The sequence below is a fragment of the Diceros bicornis genome, chromosome 5 (genome assembly GCF_020826845.1).
Source record: "Diceros bicornis minor isolate mBicDic1 chromosome 5, mDicBic1.mat.cur, whole genome shotgun sequence".
NCBI classification, from domain to species: domain Eukaryota; kingdom Metazoa; phylum Chordata; class Mammalia; order Perissodactyla; family Rhinocerotidae; genus Diceros; species Diceros bicornis.
Window position 1 is genome coordinate 13,861,280 of NC_080744.1, and position 23,310 is coordinate 13,884,589.

Sequence of the window (23,310 nt, forward strand, 5' to 3'; positions counted from 1 at the left end):
AGAGTTTACTCTTTGTGTTGTACATCATGTGAATTTTGACAAATGTATAATGACATGTATCCACCATTACACCATTCTATATGATATAGAATATTTCACTGCCCTGAAAACCCCCTGTATATTATATCCCTTAAAATTTTAATGCTGTCTCTGTTCTCTCTTTAAAATGTTCTTCTTCTCTAGCTTCTGTAACGCTAAAATTACCTTGTTCAACTCCTAATTCTCTAATTATTCCAAGTTTGTCTTCACTGGTTCATCTGCCTCCTACCCCTCTAACATAGTTATCCGTTTCATTGGGATGTCTCTTGTATCTTCTCAACTCTATTCTTTTCTGTCCATATACTCCTATCTCTTAATTCTCACCACTCCTGTCTCTCAGAGTCATGACTTTGTAGCTGCCTGTTACAAATTTTTACCTGCCTCCATACTACCATTTCTAGGTCACCATTTCTTTCCCAATCTGATTCTTCTCCTACTTTTCCCAACTATGTTTAGAAGTACCAGTTCAGAGTTATGCAAACTTGACCGTTTCCTTTCCCTAGCCCTTAGATTTTCATAATCATTATGTCAGTTCTTTCCTGTTATTGTCTCTGACCTCTGTCTCTTCTTTGCTCTTCCTGCTCCCTACCCCTTGGTTCACGTTCTTATTACTTCTTTCTAAGAGAGTTATAACAACTCTCTAAGTACAGACATACTTTGGAGATACTGGAGTTCGGTTCCAGACCACCACAATAAAGTGTATATTGCACTAAATCTAGTCACGTGAAATTTTTGGTTTCCCAGCACATATAAATGTTTATGCTGTACTATATTCTAAGTGACAATAGCATTATGTTTTTAAAAAACAATGTACATACCTCAATTAAAAAATACTTTGTTGCTAAAAAATGCTAACCATCATCTGAGCCTTCAGTGAGTCGTAATCTGTTTGCTGGTGGAGGGTCTTGCGTCAATATTGGTGGCTGCCGACTGATCAGAGTGGTGGGTGCTGAAGGTTGGAGTGGCTGTGGCACTTTCTTAAGATAAGACAACAATGAATTTTGCCACATCGATTGACTCTTCCTTTCACAAATGATTGATTTTTCTATAGCGTGCAATGCTATTTGATAGCATTTTACCCACAGTAGGACTTCTTTCTAAATTGGAGTCAGTCCTCTCAAAGCCTGCTGCTGCTTTATCAACTAAGTGTATGCAATATTCTAAATCCTTTATTGTCATTTAAACAGTCTTCGCAGCATCTTCACCAGGAGTAGATACCATCTCAGGAAACCACTTTTTTTGCTCATCCGTAAGAAGAAACTCCTTATCCATTAAAGTTTTATCGTGAGATTGCAGCAATTAAGTCACATCTTCAGGCTCCACTTCTGATTCTAATTCTCTTGCTCTTTCCACCACATCTGCAGTTACTTCCTCCACTGATGTCTTGAACCCCTCAGAGTCATCTGTGAGGGTTGGAATCAACTTTTTCCAAACTTCTGTTAATGTTGATATTTTGACTTCTTCCCATGAATCACAAATGTTCTTAATGGTATCTAGAATGGTGAATGCTTTCCAGATGTTTTTCAGTTTCTTTGCCCAGCCCATCAGAGGAATCATTCACTATCTATAGCAGCTATAGCCTTATGAAATGTATAAGACTTGAAAGTCTAAATTACTCCTTGATCCATGGGCTGCAGAATGGATATAGTGTTAGCAGGTCTGAAAACAACATTAATCTTACTGTACATACATCTCCATCAGAGCTCTTGGGTGACCAGGTGCATTGTCAATGAGCAGTATTATTTCGAAAGCAATCTTTTTTTCTGAGACGTAGGTCTCAACAGTGGGCTTAAAATATTCAGTAAACCATATTGTAAACAGATGTGCTGTTATCCAGGCTTTATTGTTCTGTTTATAGAGCATAGGCAGAGAGCATTTAGCATAATTCCTAAGGGCCCTAGGATTTTCGGAGTTTCACATGAGCATTGGTTTCCACTTAAAGTCACCAGCTGCATTAGCCCCTAACAAGAGAAGATATGAAGCCAGGCATTGACTTCTCTCTAGCTGTTAAAGTCCTAAATGGTATCTTCTTCCAATAGAAGGCTGTTTTGTCTACATTGAAAATCTGTTGTTTAGTGTAGCCATCTTTGTTAATTATCTTAGCTAGATCTTCTGGATAACTTGCTGCAACTTTTACATCAGCACTTGCTGTTTCACCTTGCACTTTAATGTTATGGAGATAGCTTCTATCCTTAAACTTCATGAACTAACCTCTGCTAGCTTCTGACTTCTCTTCTACATCTTCCTCAGCTCTCTCAGCCTGCATAGAATTAAAGAGAGTTAGGGCCTTGCTTTACATTGGGCTTTGGCTTAGTGGAATGTTGTGGCTGATTTGATCTTCTATCCAAACCACTAAAACTGTCTCAATGTCAGTAATAAGGGTGTTTCACTTTCCTATCATTCATTTCCTCACTGGAGCAGCACTTTTAATTTCCTTCAAGAACTTTTCCTTTGCATTCACAACTTGGCTAACTCTTTGGCACAAGAGGCCTAGCTTTCGGGCTATCTTTGCTTTCAACAATCCTTCCTCACTGAGCTTGATTATTTCAAGCTTTTGATTTAAAGTGAGAGATGTGCGATTCTTCCTTTCACTTGAACACTTCGAGGCCATTGTAGGGTTATTAGTTGGCCTAATTTCAATATTGTTGTATCTTGGGGAATAGAGAGGCCTGAGGAGAGGGAGAGAGACGAGAATGGCCAGTCGGAGCAGTCGGAACACACACATTCATCAATTAAGTTTGCTGTCTTATAGAGGTGTGGTTTGCAGTGCCCCAAAACAATTACAATAGTAACATCAAAGATCACTGATGACAGATCACCATAACAAATATAATAATAATGAAAACGTTTGAAATATTGAGAGAATTACCAAAATGTGACACAGAGACACAAAGTGAGCAAATGCTATTGGAAAAATGGCGTGGATAGACTTGCTTGACACAGGGTTGTGACAAATCTTCAATTTGTAAAAAACGCATTATCTGCAAAGTGCAATAAAGCAAAGCACAATAAATCGAGGTATACTTGTAGTCTGTAGGCTCTCATCTCTTGACACTTCTCCATCTAGACAATCCTTACCACCAGAGTAATCTTTCTAAAGTAAAATTATTATTTTATTCCTTAGTGACTTCCCAATGCCTGATCAGACTCTTTAGTCTAGAACTTAGGCCATGCCTGAGGAACTTAGGTCTTTGTAGATCATTTATTTTCTTTGACTAGATTAACTAATTCCTATTTCTTCTGCTTGAACCACCAGAGTTTTTAATTTCAAATCTCAGAATGATTGGTATTATTATTTCTATTGGAGTCTATATACAGGGATTCAGAAGTGCTTATATTGTAGCTTATAACTAGTAGTGCTTATAACTTAGATTTCATTTTGAATTTTCCAATAGAAAACTCATAATATTTTGCCAGTACTGCACATATCTTATAGAATATTTGTGGTTGCAAGTTCACTAATTTCATTTTTTTTCCTAATACTTTTGCCTCATTATTCACTATTGAAAGATGAAAATTTGACATAAAAGAGCAGCTGAACTCTGCTTTTACAAAGTCTAGGAAGGGCATAGAAAATATAAAGGTGATTTATTTTCTACTTTTGCATTTTAAAGATTTTTTCCTATATGGCACATATATTTCTGTCCACTTTTAGATTTATATAGTATTAGGGTGAACATTTCTATCCATTTTCTTCCCAATTTCATAAATTGTGATTCATGAGTTTTAATGATAATCTTTCACCTAGAGAAGTGAGAACACTGACAAGTTCCTTTTCTGCCAGGATCAGAATTTACACATAGTAGATCATGCTTCCAAGCTAAATTCTTAACAGCTTTATTGAGCTGTAATTCATATACTATACAATTCACTCATTTAAAGTATACATGTGTTTACTATATTCACAGGGTTGTGCGACTATCACGCCAATCTAATTTTAGAATATTTTAGTCCCTTCAAAAAGTTTCTTCAAAAAGAAACCCCATTAACAGTCACTCTGCATTACCCCTCAACACCACCCGCTACTCCTCAGCTCTAGACAACACTAATCTACAGGCCTACCTTGGAGATACTGCAGGTTTGGTTCCAGACCACTGCAGTAAAGTGAATATTGCAATAAAGTAAGTCATATAAATTCTTTGGGTTCCCAGTGCATATGAAAGTTATGTTTACGTTATACTGTAGTCTGTTAAGTATGCAATAACATGATGTCTAAAAAAAACAATGTACATACCTTAGTTAAAAAATACTTTATTGCTAAAAATTGCTGACTATAATTTGAGCCTTCAACAAGTCGTAATCTTTTTGCTAGTGGAGGGTCTTGTAAAAACTGTAATATCTGTGAAATGCAATAATACAAGGTATGCCTGTACTTTCTATATCTATGAATTTGCCTATTCTGGACATTTAATATAAAAGGAGTCAAACAATATGTGGTCTTTGTGGCAGCCTTCTTAGCACAGTGTTTTAAAAATTCATCTGTATTGAGGCATGTATCAGTACTTCATTTCTTTTTATTGCCGAATAATATTCCTTTATGAATATCTTACTTTTTTTTTTATTCATCAGTTGATGGACGTTTGGGTTGTTTTCACTATTATGAATAATGCTGCTATGAACATTCATGTACAATTTATTATGTGGACGTTGTATAGTTTTATTAACTTTAATAAGACCTGTCTAGTTTTAGACCTTATATTTAGATCTGTGATCCATTTTGATTTAACTTTTGTATATGGTGTGAGATAAGAACCCAACTGCCTTCTTTTGCATGTAGATATCCAGTTGCTTCAGCACCATTTGTTGAAAAGATTATTCTTTTTGCCATTGAATTGTCTTGGTACCATTGTCAAAAAGCAATTGATGATAAATATAAGAGTTTATTTCTAGAGCCAAGATTCTGTTCCATATAGATCTATATGTCTATTTTTATGGCAGTACTGCAGTGCATTGATTGCTATAGCTTTGTAACAAGTTTTAAAATTGGGAATTATGAGTCCTCCAACTTTGTTCTTCTTTTTCAAGATTGTTTTGGCTATTCTGGATCTTTTGCATTTTCCTGTAAATTGTAGGGTCAGCTTGTCAATTTCTACAAAAAAGGCAGCTGGGATTTTGATAGGGATTGTGTTAAGTTTGTAGATCAATTTGGGGAGTATTATTATTTTAACAATATTAAGTATTTCAGTCCATGAATGTGGGATTTTTTTTTTAAGATCTTTAATTTCTTTTGACCGTGTTTTACAGTTTTCAGAGTATAAGGTTTGTATTTTTGTTATATAGATGTATATATCTAAGTATTTTATCATTTTTGATGCTCTTATAAAAGGAATTGTTTTCTTAATTTTGTCTTCAGATTGTTCATTGCTAGTGTATAGAAATGCAGTTGATTTTTGTATGTTGATATTGTATCCCGAACCCTTGCTGAAGTCATTTATTAGCTCTAATAGCTTTTTAGTGGATTCCTTAGGATTTTGCGTATACAAAATCATCTTATCTACAAGTGAAGGTAGTTTTACTTCTTCCTTTAAAATCAAATTACTGATTCAGTCTCTTTACTTGTTATTGATCTATTCAGACATTCTATTTCCTTTTGAATTGGTTTTAGTAATTTGTGTCTTTCTAGGAATTTTTCCATTTAATCTAATTTATCTAATTTGTTGGCATACAATTGTTCGTAGTATTCCCTTATAATCCTTTTTATTTCTATAAGGTATGTAGTGATGCCTCTTTTTTCATTCCCAATTTTAATAATTTGAGTCTTCTTTTTTTTCCTTGCCCAGTCTAGCTATAGGTTGTTAATTTTGTTTATCATCTCAAAGAACCAATTTTAGGTTTCATTGATTTTTCTCTCTTGTTTTTCTATTCTATTTCATTTATTTCCACTCCAGTCTTTATCATTTCCTTCCTTCTGCTTGCTTTGAGGTTAGTTGCTCTTCTTTTTCTAGGTTTTTGAGGTGGAAAGTTTAGTTATTGATGTGAGATCTTTTCCTCTTTTTTAATATAGGCATTTACATCCATAAATTTCCCAATGAGCACTGCTTTACCTGCATGCCATCAGTTTTGGTATGTTATGTTTTTCATTTTCATTCATCTCTTAAGTATTTTCTAATTTCCCTTGAGATTTATTCTTTGACTCATCAGTAATTTAGTAGTACCTTGTTTCATTTGCGCATATATGTGCATTTCCCAAATTTTCTACTTTGTTTTATTTCTAATTTTATTCCATTGTGGTTAGAAAATATACTTTGCATGATTTCAATTCTTTCAAATTTATTGAGGCTTGTTTTATGGCCTACCATATGGTCTCTCCTGAACGATGTTCCATGTATGCTTGAGAAAAATGTGTTTTCTGCTACTGCTGGGTGGAGTGTTCTGTAGATGTCTGTTAGGTCTAGTTAGTTTATACTGTTATTCAAGTTTCTATTTTCCTTGTTGATAATCTTTTAGTTCTGTCCATTATGAAATATCTCTTTAATAACATTTTTTGTTTTAAAGTCTGATATTAGTATAGTCACTCCAGCTCTCTTGCTACCTGTTTGCATGGTAACTTTTTCCATTTCTTTTACTTTCAACTTTATTTTGTGTCTTTGAATCAAAAATGTATTGGTGATTGTTGTTGTTTGCTTGGTCATTTGTTTATTTTCTAGTAACTTAGCTGAATTAATCCTGCAGGGTCTGTTTTCCCACAGTGTGCATCCTCTGGTCTCCCTGCTGAAATTTTTTTTAATGTTTTTTATCTTTTTGGCCTGGCTACCAAGGGGTCTCCACTGGGTTGACACAATCTATGTACTTATTAATCAAAGTTTGTGCTTTAGCCCACTTAACCAGTTAGATTTTTATTATTTACTGTGGATGTGGATGTGGGTTGGAGGCTGCTGTGACATTCAGAGTGTTGACGTTTTTTTGCCCCACGTTCACCCAGAGACTAGTAGCTTGGAGGTTTACTTGCTCATTGCTCCAAAGAGGGTACAGCCTTGGGCATGCACAGTCTTCCAGACTGCAAGGGATGACTGAATATTGTTTTTAAGTCCTGGCTTCCTAAGAGTTGACGCTGAGTTCAAGTAGAGTGTTGTTCAACACCAGTGAGGCTTTACTTTGTGTTGATAGGTCTGGGTGGCTTGGGGAATGCTTTCATGTCTGTCCTGCATCTTGACTCTGATTCTCCTGTGTGGGTGCAATGTAGTGCATGTGCACAGGCTTCTTGGCCCCTAGAATTCACTGTGATTCCAGAAGGACTCTTCTTGGCTATCTCTTCCTGGTTCTCTCTATTAAAGAGAGAGAGATGTTTTGCTTGTCCTGGAACTGCTAGCTTCTCTTAATTGCTTTCCACCAAGATCTTCTTTGTTTTCGACAACACTCTTAGGCATGGAGTTCTCCAAGCTTTGTTCCAAAATAACATCATTCTCCTCTGGCAGAGCTACTGCTGAGTTCTTCATCCTTATGACTTGCCTTTCACCCTGGGCAGAACCTCTCTGCCATTATACTTGAGCTGCGGTCAGGGACCAACTTCCTGGACTGACACCCTCACTCTACAATTGGGCACTTGGAGAGGAATTGGCAGTTCCTTATCTTCTTAGCTTGCCCCTCCTGTTGTGAAACCTTCTCCCTACTATTAAGCTAGGTGAGGAAGATTGAGACACACTCAGCCTTTTGCACTGTAAGAGAGGGAGCTGGATGAGGTAAGGGAAACCTGGTTCTCTCAGCCACAGCTGCCTAGAATAGAGCTTCTGCAACATGGGGCTGAGGTGGATGAGATACACAGCCAACAGCCTGTCTCTCCCAGGGTGAAATCATATTCCCAGAGTAGGAACTGGATGGGGAGAGGAAACCCCTATCTTGCCCTGAGTAGAATGCCCAGGGCAAAGCTTCCGTAACATGGAGGTGAAGGGATGGGGTATGGGAGCAAGTCATGGCTCAAATGTCGAAGACTCTGTTCTTACCAGACTCGGTAGCTTTTCTTGAATGAATGTTTGTCCTTTTGCTGTATGCCCTTAGGACAATATCCAGAGACTTTAAATGATTTTTTTTTAATCATTTTCACCAGTTAAATTGTTATTTTGCTTGGGAGAGAGTCCACCAAGATATTTATTCTGTAATTCTAGAAGTACCACCCCCCCCAAGTATATTTTGCTGCTTACACTAGATTATCCTAATGACACATCGAATACACCAAAAGTTTGCATGAGCGTTCACCAACTAAGGTGAAATATTGCCATTAGTGAAAGCAGCTAAAACATCTTTGTTCCTGATTTTAAGTTGCTGATATTAAAACCCACAGTCATGACTTAACAACTTTCTCAAGTTGTGTAGGAGAATATGCTTGTCTGACTAATCTTTTAAAATAACTTCGATTCTTATTTACTTGTTATTGTTGTCATTGGATGTGATTTGTTTGTTTGTTTTTTAATTCCTACATAGTATAGTAGGGAAAACATTCCTATATAGTATAGGGTGAAAACATTACTTCATAAAATGTGTTAGCCCATGCTTTGTTAAATCAACCTAGACCAAATGTAGTGTGCCCTAGTTAGCTTGGAAAGCCAGATTTCATACAAGAAATTTGCTTTTATGAACATTTTTAATTTTAGGGAAAACTAAAAATAAAATGTCTAAGAACTTGTCAGTTACTCCATTCAGTTTTATAATTTTGTGTACACATTTCTTATTGAAGAAATGGATAATTTCTCACTCATCTCTTTACTCCTACTTAGTTTTATTTCTAAAACACAATCCCTTTAACTCTGAGATTCAGCCACATTGCGCAACAGGCGGCTCTTCAGATGCTTCATGCATTCGCACCTGTGTCTGTTTCTCATACTCGTTTTCTTCTTCATTGGTCAAATCTTACTTACCTTCACCCGATTCAACATTACCTTCTCCTTTTAAGTTTCTCTAGGCAGAAATAATCATGCCTTTTTTCTGATCCAATGGAAATTTTGTAACTTTTATAATGTTTTACTTATAATTACTTATTTCCCTCTGTATATTATTAGATTTAATTCATTTTCATCTTTTTATTGCCACATATTTTGTACATAGAAGTTATTATTGGATGAATGAATAGGTAAATTAATGACTAAATGGCTGGTGTAATCTTTTGTTTTACAGCCGAGAGACACACAAGATTGCAGTATTTTATGTTGCTGAAGGACAAGAAGACAAACACTCAATTCTCACCAATATAGGAGGAAGTCAAGCATATGAAGATTTTGTAGCTGGTCTTGGTTGGGAGGTATTGTTTTTAAATTATACCAAATATCATTTTATTTCTGTTTGGAAGCAGTGGTGTTCTTTTTTTTTTTCCTAGCTTATTTTAGAAGCATTATTTTAGGAGACTAAACAGCTTAACAACGGGTTTGTTATTGTTTCTGCCTTACATCTCATCTACAAAGACAGCAGCAGTTGGGACTTTGAAAGGAAAGTTGTTGACTGTTTTCTGAGACAATATGTTGTCAGAGAGTACTAAACTCACAGGTTTAGAAGCTCTGGATTTTCCTCACAGCTGTGATCACTAGACTAGTGATCTTCAAACTAAGACATGAACATTCTTAGGGCTACACCAAGGCTTTCTAGGAGGCACATCAGCATAGTTAGTTTTAAGGAGATTAGTTTCCAGATCCTCACCTTTACTAAAATTAATGCCTGAGAACCCTTCTGCAGTCTCTTGCCTCGCCTTTTCTATTCTTCAGCTTTGTAAAAGAAAGGCGTACCACTCACTCACCCAAGTCCTACAGTGCCCCAGATGGCTTGGCACCAAAAAAAGACAGTTCATTCAAGGGCATGTGTTCCTGAGGGAGAATCTCTGACAGCAAAGCAAGAACTATTGAAAGGTGTTGCACTTTATGTCATCCTGGCAACTAACTCATGTCAAGATTCCTGTACCAAATCTATCTATCTTAGAATTATAACTCAGAAGCGAGATATTTGTCATAGAGATTTGTATTAATATGTTTATTTAAATTGAAAAAAGGAATGTCAGACATGTTCTAACAGAAAGTAAATTTGATGTAGCTGATTGTCATTAAATTAATAGCAGACATTTTATATATGTTGTATCAGCCAAATCTATAGCTCTAAGGTTTTGATGCAAATATATTTAAAGCACTATATATAACATACAGTACACTGGAAATTATATATTTTGCAACAGTTTAAACTTATGATTAAAATTTTCATTGCAGTTGTCAATTTAATACATAGTTTCACAAAAGTCTTGCAGAGAGTACATGAGCAAAGTTGTTAAAGACCACTGCACAAGACTTTAAGCTCCTAGATGGCAGTCACTTTCATCTCATTGATTTTTCTTTTTAAATCTCAATGCCTTGCACAGTGTCAAATACATAAGCCTTTATCGTTCAGTATGTGTTTTGTAGCTGATCTAACCTGTTATCTCACCTTAAGTAAAAGTTACCTGAGCTCTGTGGGGCTGTCTGCATATTTGTGAAACTTAATATACTTTTTTACCCAATAGATATCATGTGAAGTTCAGTTGAGATTATGTATGTGAAAGTGCTTTGGAAAGTATAAAGAAACATTATAAATAGATTTTCTGTTAAAAAACAAACCAACCAGAAGTATTGGTAAAAGCCAAGGACATTTTGAAATGAACAAATTAGGAGCACTCCCACTTCCTCATTTCATAGTACATAGTACATAGTACATAGTACAAGGCGATGTTAATCAAACAGTGTGGTACTTGCACCAAGGATAGACGTATCGATCAATGGCATAGAATTGAGATCCCGGAAATAAACACACACATCTAAGGTCAACTGATTCAACAAGGGTGCCAAGACCATGCAGTGGAGAAAGAATAGCCTTTCCACAGATGGTACTAGGACAACTGGTAATCACATGCAAAAGAATGAGGTTGGACTCTTACCTTGCACTGTATACAAAAATTAACTCAAAATGGGTCAAACAACTAAATGTAAGAACTAAAACTATAAACCTCTTAGAAGACAATATAGAGGTAAATCTTCATGACCTTGGATTTGGCAAAAGATTCTTTTTTCCCCCCAGCTTTACTGAGGTATAATTGGCAGATAAAAGGGATTCTTATATATGACACTAAAAACATGAGCAACAAATGAAAAAGTAAATAAATTGAACTTCATCAAAATTTCAACTTTTGTGCTTCAAAGGACGTCAACAAAATAAAAAGACAACCCACAGAATTGGAGAAAATTATTGCAAATCATATGTATGATAAGGGACTTGATCTAAAATATACAAAGAACTCATACAAATCAGTAATTAGAAAACAACCCAATTAAAAAATGGCCAAAGGACTTGAGTAAACATTCCTCCAAAGAAGATATACAGTGACCAATAAGCACATGAAAAGATACTCAACATCATTATCTATCAGAGAAATGCAGATCAAAACCACAGTGAGATTCTGTATAGAAAACCCTAAAGAATCCACCAAAAAACTGTTAGAAATGATTAACGAATATAGTAAAGTTGCAAGTACAAAATCAACTTATAAAAATCACTCCCATTTCTATGAACTAACAATGAACTAGCAAAAAGAGAAATCAAAAATAGAAACCCATTTACAGTCACGACAAAAAGAAAAAAATACCCAGGAATAAACTTAACCAAGGAGTTGAATGACGTGTACACTGAAAACTATAAGACATTATTGAAAGAAATCAGAGAATACATAAACAAATGGGAAAATATTCTGTGCTTATGAATTAGAAGAATTAACAGTTAAAATGTCCATATTACCTAAAGCAATCTACAGATTCAGTGCAATCCCAATCAGAATCCCAATGGCATTTTTCACAGAAATAGAACAACGAATACTGAATTTTGTATGGAACAACAAAAGACCCTGGATGGCCAAAGGAATCCTAAGGAAAAAGAATGAAGCTGGAGATACCACACTCCCTGATTTCCAAATATACTACAAAGCTATAGTAATCAAAACAGCATGGTACTGGCAGAAAAACAGACAACACAGATCAATGGAACAGAATTAAGAGCCCAGAGATAAACCCACACATCTGTGGACAGCTGATTTTCAACAGAGGAGCCAAGAACATACAATGGAGAAAGGAAAGTCTCTTGAACAAATGGTTTTGGGAAAACTGGATGGCCACATGCAAAAAAATGAAACTGGACCACTATCTTACACCATACACAAAAATTCACTCGAAGTAGACTAAAGATATGAATTTAAGACCTGAAATCATAAAACTCCTAGAAGAAAACATGAGCAATATGCTCTTTGACATTGGTTTTAGCAGTATCTTTTTGAATATCATGTTTCCTCAGGCAAGGGAAACAAAAGAAAAAAGAAACAAATGGGACTACATCAAACTAAGAAGCTTCTGCACAGCAAAGAAAACCATCAACAAAACAAAAAGACAGTCCACCAACTGGGAGAAAATATTTGCAAATCATATATTCAATAAGGGGTTAATATCCAAAATATATAAAGAACTCATAAAATTCAACAACAAAAAAATGAACAGCCCAATCAAAAAATGGGCAAATGATATGTACAGACATTTTTCCAAAGAAAATATACAAATGGCCAACAGGCACATGAAAAGATGTGACGCATCACTAATTATTCGGGAAATGCAAATCAAAACTACAATGAGCTATCACCTCACACCCATCAGAATGGCCATTATTAAAAAGACAAGAAATAACAAGTGTTGGAGAAGATGTGGAGAAAAAGGAACCCTCGTACACTGCTGGTGGGAATGTGAATTGGTGCAGCCACTATGGAAAACAGTATAGAGATTTCTCAAAATATTGAAAATAGAAATAATATATGATCCAGCTATTCCGCTTCTGGGTATTTATCCAAAGAACATGAAAACACTGATTCGAAAAAATATGTGCATCCTTGTGTTCACTGCAGCATTATTCACAATAGCCAAGACTTGGAAGCAACCTCATTGCCCATCAATGGATGAAGGGATAAAGAAGACATAGTATATATATACAATGGAATACAATTCAGCCAAAAAAAAGATGAACTAGTGCCATTTGTGACAACATGGATGGACCTTGAGGGAATTATGCTAAGTGAAGTAAGTCAGACAGAGAAAAACAATTACACTGGGACTTCACTCATATGTGGAAGATAAACGAACAAACACATAGATACAGAGAAGAGATTGGTGGTTACCAGAGGGGCAGAGGTGGGGGGAGGGCGAAAGGGGTAAAGGAGCACATATGTATGGTGACGAATGGCAACTAGACTTTTGGTGGTGAACACAATGCAATCTATACAGATGTCGAAATATAATGATGTACACCTGAAATTTATATAATGTTAACAAACCAATGTGACCTCAATAAAGATAAAAAACCACAATGAGATACCACTTCACACCCATCAGGATGACTAAAATCAAAAAGTCAGATAGTAACAGCTATAGAATAGGATTCGAAGCAACTGAACTCTCATACACTGCTAGTAGGAATGTGAAATGGTGCAACTGCTGTCGAAAACAATCTGGCTGCAGTAAACAATAAAACATTGAATTATCACATGACCAGAAATTCCACACTTAGGTACGTAGCTGAGAAAACTGAAAGAATATATCCACACAAAAACTTGTGTCTGAATGTTTATAGCAGTATTATTCATAATAGCCAAAAGATGGCAACAACCCAAATGTCCGTCAGTGGATGAATGGATAAACAAAATGTGGGTTCTCTACCTAATGGAATATTATTTAGCCATTAAAAGGAATGAAGTACTGACGCGTGCTACAATGTGGATGTACCTTGAAAACGTTAAGCTAAATGAAAGAAACCAGTGACAAAGACCACATGTTATGGTCCATTTATATGAAATATCCACAATAGGTACATATACATATATATCTCTCTCTCTACAGAAAGTAGATTAGCAGTTGCTTAGGGTGATTAGGAGAATGAGGGAAGATCAGGGTGACAGCTAAAGGGTACAGGGTTTCTTTCTGAAGTGATGAAAATGTTCTGAAATGGACTGTGGTGATGATGCACTTATCTGTGAATATACTAAAATTCTTTAAATTGCACAGTAAGAACTTTCACTTCTGAGAAGATCACGTAGACACACTCGCCCTATTCTTCACACTAAGTACAATGAAAACCCTGGACATTACATATAAAACAAACATAAGACTGAAAGGTGGAAAAAAGAAGACAGACCAACTAGGGAATTTGGGACCAATGAATGATGTGATGGTGAATTCTCGGGGTTTTCTTTTTGCCTTATGTATCTCAGACTTGAAGCTGAAGAAGCCAGCCACCTAGAAACATCAATGAGTGCAAACTGAAAAAAAAAACAAAACCCACTCTTTCTAGCCAAAGGACCCAGAAAGGAGCAACCTAGAAAGACAGAAAACATTTAGACAATAGCTGCTCTACTCCAGCCAAATACCACAGAAGATTCTGTGACCCCCATTCCCACCCCTGACAACAAAGGTCAATTAGAGAGCCTCAGGAGACTGTAGTGAAACATCCCCAACACCACACTGGAGTAATATCATATAGTGTCAGAGAAGGCCAAGTAGAAAGCCAAGACTTATCTCTGCCAGCTGGTGTCTAGTCCCCCATCCACACCCACACCACAGTGCCAGTGGAGACTACATGAGGAACCTGGAATTCCATCTCCTCAGCAGTAATGAGGTGCCCCTCCCACTGTCCACTGGGGTAGGTCAGAAGAGGCCTAGGGGAGAACTAGGCCTTTCACCATCACCCAGCAATAGTGAGATCACCCCCACCACTGTTAAGTGGACACCGCCTAGGAAGCCAGAACTCCTACCTCAATCTAGCCAGTAATGAGGATCTCCCCTCCCTGGATGTCAGTGGAGGTTAAGTGGGGAACCTATACTTGTACCTCTACCTGGCCATAATGAGACAGTACTGCCCCCACTTCTCAAATGGAGCTGTGTCACAAAACAGCCAGCTGAAACAGAAAGTTTAAATAAGATTCTTAGTCTCATAACATAATATGAAAATGTCCAGGCTTCAATCAAAAATCATACCAAGAACCAGGAAGGAATCAAACTGAATGAAAAGAAAGTAATAGATACCAACACCAAGTTGACAGAGATTTTAAAGTGACAGTAATAGAAATGCTTCAACAACAATTAGAAGCATAGTTAAAACGAATGAAAAATAGAAAGTCTCAACAAAGAAATGGAAGATACAAAGAAGAACTTAATGGAAATTTTAGAACTGAAAATATAAGAACTGTGAAATAAAAAGCTCAGTAGATGGGCCCAGTAACAGAGTCAGGTAGAGATGGGGATACGGAAGAATGAATCAGTAAACTAGAAAGATAGAACAGTAAAAATTAATCTGAACAGCAGAGAGAGAATAGACTTAAAGACAATGAACAGAGCATCAGGGACCTGTGGGACTATGACAAAATATCTAAGATTTCTGTTGTCTGAATCCCAGAAGGAGAGGAGAAAGAGGTTGGGTCTGAAAATTACTTGAAAAAATAATGTTGAAAACTTCTTGAGTTTGACAAGAGAAATAAAGCTAATAAAACTATAGATGGAAGAAACTGGGTGAAACCCAAATAGGATAAGTCAAAAGAAATTCATACTAAGACACATTATAATTAAACTCCTGGAAACTAAAGACAAAAAAAAATCTCAAAAGCATCCAGAGAAAAATTACCTTCCCTATAAGGGGAAAACAATTAGAATGGTAGTGAATTTCTCATCAAAAACTATGTTGGTGAGAGGAAGTGACATAATATTTTCCAAAAGCTGAAAGAAAAAGAACTGTCAACCTAGAATCCTATAGCTAACGAAGGAATGAAGTGAAACATTCTCAGATGAAGGAAAACTTAGAGAACTTGTTGCCAGCAGACCTACCCTAAAAGAACCACTAGAAGTTGTTCTATTAACAGAAAGGAAAAGATAGAAGGAACCTTGCAACATCAGGAAGAGAGAGCATGGCAAGAAAAAATATGGGTGAATACACTAGGCTTTACTTCTCCTCTTGAGTTTTCTTCATTATGTTTGTTTGATGGTTGATGCAAAAATTATTTCACTATTTGATATGTTTCTAAATGAAAATATTCATGGCAATTATATTACAAACAGGGGAGGATAAAGGGACATAAAGTGAGGTAGAGTTTCTGTATTTCACTCAAACTGGTAAAATGACAACATCACTAGACTGTGATAAGTTATATGCATATAGTATAATGCCAAGAGCAACCACTCAAAACCGTTTACCAAATGATACTCTCAAAAAATGATAGATAAATAAGAATGGAATTCTAGGAAATGTTCAAGTAACCCAAAGGAGGCAAGAAAAATAAAACAGAGGAAAAAAAACAGAGAAAATAAACAGAAAACAAAAAATAAAACGACAGACTTAAACCCTAACATATCAATCATCACATGAAATATAAATGGTCTAAATATACCAATTAGCTTCTAGAGATCAAGATGGCGGCATAAGCAGACTCAGAACTCACCTCCTCCCGTGGACCCAGCCAATTTACAACTACTCGTGGAAAAATTACCCCTGAGACAGAACTGAAAACTGGATAAGAGGAACTCCTGCAACAACGGACAATCCTAACTGAGGTAGAAGAGGCAAAGACACCCTTCTGGAGAGGAAAAACATCGCCTTCACAAGCCGCCAGCTTCACGGCTGCCCGGGAGCAGCTCATAGGTACACAGCCCTCCCTGGAGGCACGGGGCCCTGAGCCGGAGAGCGCCCCCGCCGTGGGCATTTTGTGGACCCAGCACAATCGAGACCAGCGGCATAATATCTGACTTTGCCTGCTACTAAAACATTGGGGAGTAACCCCAGAAAACCCGGTTCACAAAGAAACTAAAACCGGCTCTTAAAGGGCCCACGCGCAAACTCACCCATTTCAGAAAGCATCCTAAAATCACCAGAAAGAAAGGTGCACAGTGCTGTGGTAAAAAGAGACTAACCTAATAGGCCCTGAGTGCATCTCCGTGAGGGGTGAGACCTCTCCAGGGACTGGGACATTGGTGATGGCCATTGTTGTGGCCTGGTGTGGGCGTGCTGACACAGACACCATTGGAGTTCTCCCTGAGGCCTGCTAGCCCAGGGTCTGCCCCACCCGCTAGAGCACCGATTTAATCCAGCTCAGCCAGGGCAGGCAGCCCACCCTAGAGACTGGCCCCACCCAACAACAAGCCCTCAGGCAACTTGTGGGCCTGCATAGATTGGTGACTGGATTCTCTGCAGCCTGGCAACTGAGCCAACTTTAGCGGGGCAGGGTGTGCACAAGGAGCGGGCGGAGAGTGTGGGGCAGTGGCAGAGTATGTGGGGCTCCCGCCGTGGAGAGACTGGGTCCGCTTGGGGAGGTCGGGGTGCTCACGGGGCAGGACTGTGTTGACTGTGTGTGTGGACCTGTGGGCGGCAGGGCTTGTCAGCTGCAGAAGACTTGTGCTTCTCAAAGACCCACATAGGGGGTTTGCCCCACCTTCCAAAGCCTGAAACAATTGGGTGCTCCTGTGCCTGAGGCCAGCCCCACCCAGCTGCAGTCCTCAGAGAGCTGACAAGAGACCTAATAGGCTACAGGCTTACAGCAATTGTAAGGCCCTGAGCCTAACAACCTGCCACGCTGGGGGCCTACTCACTTAAAAGAAATACTGCAACACAAATGTGGTATTAGAACTTGCAGCCAACTGTGCTGGGGTTCCCCACACCTGATAAAGAGACTGAAGGGCCCACAACAACTACAAGCAGCTGAGCATTGCAACAGCTGGCCAGGAGCATAACTCAGCCTCCCTGGGCGCCTACAGGGAGAGCAAACAGGCCACAACAGAAGGACACACGTAGCCCACATAGGGGTCACCCCTGGAACATTGAGAACTGAGGGAAGGACACTGGAAGCCTCCTAAGGCATCACTTACATAAGGTCACCTATCCAAGAGCAGGAGACCTAGCTGACCTACCTAATACGTAGATACAAGCACAGGGAAAGAGGCAAAATGAGGAGGCAAAAGAATACATTCCAAGTAAGGGAACAGGACAAAACCCCAGAAAAGGAACTAAGTGAAACAGAAATGAGCAACCTACCTGACAGAGAGTTCAAACTAAGAGTGTTAAGGATGCTCACTGATCTGGGGAGAAGAATAGATGAACTCAGTGAGAATGTCAACAAAGAAATGGAAGATATAAAAAAGCCAATCAGAAATGAAGAATACAATACTGGAAATGAAAAATTCATTAGAGGGACTCAAAAGCAGAGTAGAGGATACAGAAGAACAGATCTGTGAGCTGGACGAAAGACTAGAAGAAATTACTGAAGATGAACAGGTAAAAGAGAAAAGAATTAAAAAGAGTGAGGACCATCTAAGGGACCTCTGGGACAACATCAGGCGCACTAACATCCGTGTTATAGGTGTCCTGGAAGGAGTAGAGCGAGACAAGGGGGTAGAGAATCTATTTCAAGAAATAATAGATGAAAACTTCCCTAACCTAAGGAAGGAAACAGACATCCAGGTACAGGAAGCACAGAGAGCCCCAAACAAGATAAACCCAAAGAGGCCCACACCAAGACACATCATAATCAAAATGTCCAGAATTAAAGATAAAGAGAGAATCCTAAAAGGCGCAAGAGAATGTCAAGTTACATACAAAGGAAACCCCATAAGGCTATCAGCTGACTTCTCAGCAGAAACCTTACAGGCTAGAAGAGAATGGCACGATATATTTAAAATGCTAAAAGGAAAAAACTTACAGCCAAGAATACTCTACCCAGCAAGGTTATCATTCAAAATGGAAGGAGAGATCAAAAATTTCCCAGACAAGCAGAAATTAAAGGAGTTTGTCACCAAGAAACCAGTGCTACAAGAAATGTTAAAGGGACTGATTTAAGGGGAAAAGAGAAGACCACAAATAGGAAAAATTATCTATTTCCATGCTAAGAACGTAATGGATACAAATGCACAAAAAAGAGGTTAGATATGATATCAAAAACATAAAAGGAGGGAGGAGGGGAGTTAGAGTACAGCTTTCAGACAGAGGTCAAACTAACGTGACCATCAATTCTGTATAGAAGAAGAAAGGAACAGAGAAGGACTGCTAAAACACTGAGAAAAAAAAAGTTAAAAAGTGGCAGTAAGTACATACTTATCAATAGCTACTTTACTTTTTTTCTTTTTTTTTTTGTGAGGTAGATCAGCCCTGAGCTAACATCCGTGCTAATCCTCCTCTTTTTGCTGAGGAAGACTGGCTCTGAGCTAACATCCATTGCCAATCCTCCTCCTTTTTTTTCCCCAAAGCCCCAGTAGATAGTTGTATGTCATAGTTGCACATCCTACTAGTTGCTGTACGTGGGACGTGGCCTCAGCATGGCAGGAGAAGCAGTGCGTCGGTGCGCGCCCGGGATCCGAACCCGGGCCGCCGGTAACGGAGCACACGCACTTAACCGCTAAGCCACGGGGCCGGCCCTCAATAGCTACTTTAAATGTCAATGGACTAAATGCTCCAATTAAAAGGCATAGGGTGGCGGACTGGATAAAAAAACAAGACCCATATATATGCTGCATACAAGAGACACACTTCAGACCTAAAGACACTCACAAACTGAAAGTGAAGGGATGGAAAAAGATACTCCACGCAAATGGCAATGAAAAGAAAGCTGGGGTAGCAGTACTCATATCAAACAAAATAGACTTTAAAACAAAAACTGTAAAAAGAGACAAAGAAGGGCATTACATAATGATCAAGGAAACAATCCAACAAGAGGATGTAACACTTGTAAATATCTACGCACCCAATGTAGGTGCACCTAAATATATAAAGCAATTATTAACAGACATAAAAACAGAAATAGACAGTAACACAATAATAGTAGGGGACTTTAACACTCCACTTACACCAACGGATAGATCATCCAAACAGAAGATCAATAAGGAAACATTGGCCTTAAATGACACACTAGAACAGATGGACCTAGTAGATATATACAGAGCATTCCATCCAAAAACCGAAGAATACACGTTCTTTTCAAATGCACATGAAACATTCTCCAGGATTGATCACATATTAGGCTACAAAACAAGTCTCCATAAATTTAAGAAGATTGAAATAATACCAAGCATCTTTTCTGACCACAACGGTATGAAACTAGAAATCAACTATAGGAAGAAAATCAGAAAAACCACAAATACGTGGAGATTAAACAAAATGCTACTAAACAACGACTGGATTAACGAAGAAATCAAAGAAGAAATCAAAAAATACCTGGAGACAAATGAAAATGAAAATATGACATGCCAGAATTTATGGGATACAGCAAAAGCAGTTCTAAGAGGGAAGTTTATAGCGATACAGGCCTATCTCAACAAACAAGAAAAATCTCAAACAATCTAACACTGCACCTAAAGGAACTGGAAAAAGAAGAACAAACAAAGCCCCAAATCAGTAGAAGAAGGGAAATAATAAAAATCAGAGCAGAAATAAATGAAATAGAGACCAAAAAACCAATAGAAATAATTAATAAAACCAAGAGCTGGTTCTTTCAAAAGATCAACAAAATTAACAAACCTTTAGCTAGATTCACCAAGAAAAAAAGAGAGAAGGCACAAATAAGTAAAATCAGAAATGAAAGAGGAGAGGTTACAACGGACACCTCAGAAATACAAAAGATTATAAGAGAATACTATGAAAAGCAATATGCCAACCAATTCAACAATCTGGAAGAGATGGATAAATTCTTAGAATCATACAACCTTCCAAAACTGGATCAAGAAGAAGTAGAGAATTTGAATAGACCAATCACCAGTAAGGAGATAGAAACAGTAATCACAAACCTCCCGAAAAATAAAAGTCCAGGACCAGACGGCTTCCCTGGTGAACTCTACCAAACATTCAAAGATGACTTAATACCTATCCTTTTCAAACTCTTCCAAAAAATTAAAGAGGGGGGGAAGCTCCCTAACTCATTCTACGAAGCCAACATTACCCTGATACCCAAACTAGACAAGGACAACACAAAAAAAGAAAATTACAGGCCAATATGACTGATGAACATCGATGCAAAAATCCTCAACAAAATACTAGCAAATCGCATACAACAATATGTTAAAAAGATTATACACCATGATCAAGTGGGATTTATTCCAGGGATGCAGGGATGGTTTAACATTCGCAAATCAATCAACATAATACACCACATTAATAAAATGAAGAATAAAAATCACGTGATCATCTCAATAGATGCAGAGAAAGCATTTGACAAGATACAACATCCATTTATGATAAAAACTCTGAATAAAATGGGTATAGAAGGAAAGTACCTCAACATAATAAAGACCATATATGAGAAACCCACAGCTAATATCATCCTCAATGGTGAAAAACTGAAAGCTATCCCTCTAAGAACAGGAACCAGACAAGGATGCCCACTGTCACCACTCCTATTTAACATAGTACTGGAAGTCCTAGCCAGAGCAATCAGGCAAGAGAAAGAAATAAAAGGGATCCAAATGGGAAAGGAAGAAGTGAAACTGTCACTATTTGCAGATGACATGATTTTATATATAGAAAACCCTAAAGAATCCACCAGAAAACTTTTAGAAGTAATAAACGAATATGGTCAAGTTGCAGGATACAAAATCAACATACAAAAATCAGTTGCATTTCTGTACACTGACAATGAAGTAGCAGAAAGAGAAATTAAGAATAGCATCCCATTTACAATTGCAACAAAAAGAATAAAATACCTAGGAATAAACTTAACCAAAGAGGTGAAAGATCTGTACACCGAAAACTATAAAACATTTCTGAAAGAAATTGAAGAAGACACAAAGAAATGGAAAGATATTCCGTGCTCTTGGATTGAAAGAATTAACATAGTTAAGATGTCCATACTTCCTAAAGCCATCTATAGATTCAATGCAATCCCTATCAAAGTTCCAACAACATTTTTCACAGAAATAGAACAAAGAATCCTAAAATTTATATGGAACAACAAAAGACCCCGAATAGCTAAAGGAATCCTGAGAAAAAAGAACAAAGCTGGAGGTATCACACTCCCTGATTTCAAAATATACTACAAAGCTATAGTAACCAAAACAGCATGGTACTGGCACAGAAATAGACACACAGATCAATGGAATAGAATCGAAAGCCCAGAAATAAACCCACACATCTATGGACAGCTAATCTTTGTTAAAGGAGCCAAGAACGTACAATGGGGAAAAGAAATCTCTTCAACAAATGGTGTTGGGAAAACTGGATAGCCGCATGCAAAAAAATGAAAGTAGACCCTTACCTTACACCATACACAAAAATTAACTCCAAATGGATTAAAGACTTGAATGTAAGACCTGAAACTGTGAAACTTCTAGAAGAAAACATAGGCAGTACGCTCTTCGACATCGGTTTTAGCAACATCTTTTCAAACACCATGTCTGACCGGGCACGAGAAACAATAGAAAAAATAAACAAATGGGACTACATCAAACTAAAAAGCTTCTGCACAGCAAAGGAAACCATCAACAAAACGAAAAGACAACCTAACAATTGGGAGAAGATATTTGCAAACCATACATCTGATAAGGGCTTAATCTCCAAAATATATAAAGAACTCATGCATCTCAACAACAAAAAAAACTACCAACCCAATTAAAAAATGGGCAAAAGACCTGAACAGACATTTCTCCAAAAAAGGTATACAGATGGCCAACAGGCACATGAAAAGATGTTCAAAATCACTAACTCTCAGAGCAATGCAAATCAAAACTAAAATGAGATATCACCTCACGCCCGTCAGAATGGCTATAATTAACAAGACAGGAAACAACATGTGTTGGAGAGGATGTGAAGAGAAGGGAACTCTCATACACTGCTGGTGGGAGTGCAAACTGGTGCAGCCACTATGGAAAACAGTATGGAGAGTCCTCAAAAAATCAAGGATAGAACTACCATATGATCCAGCTATTCCACTGCTGGGTATTTATCCAAAGAACTTGAAAACACCAATTTGTAAAGGTACATGCACCCCTGTGTTCATTGCAGCGGTAGTCACGATAGCCAAGACTTGGAAGCAACCTAAGTGCCCATCAAGGGACGAATGGATAAAGAAGCTGTGGTATATATACACAATGGTATACTACTCAGCCATAAGAAACGATGAAATCCAGCCATTTGTGACAACATGGATGAACATTGAGGGTATATTGCAAAGTGAAACAAGTCAGAGGGAGAAGGTCAAATACCGTATGATTTCCTTCATTAAGTAGTAGATAATAACAACAATAAACAAACACATAGGGACAGAGATTGGATTGGTGG

At 37.6% G+C, this 23,310-nt stretch overlaps 1 protein-coding gene across 6 annotated transcripts in view; it reads left to right on the forward strand.

The window, feature by feature from the left end:
• The window catches only part of RALGAPA1 (Ral GTPase activating protein catalytic subunit alpha 1), a 247,265-nt gene that overhangs the window by 175,424 nt on the left and 48,531 nt on the right, over positions 1-23,310 (forward strand). For all 6 annotated transcript variants that reach the window (XR_009220006.1, XM_058540714.1, XM_058540717.1 and 3 more), the window contains one exon: positions 9,148-9,271. Coding sequence is in view for 5 of the 6 variants with exons in the window: in XM_058540714.1 (XP_058396697.1) it covers positions 9,148-9,271 (124 nt within the window). In the remaining variant the exon portion in view is untranslated. The remainder of the gene's footprint in view (positions 1-9,147; positions 9,272-23,310) is intronic.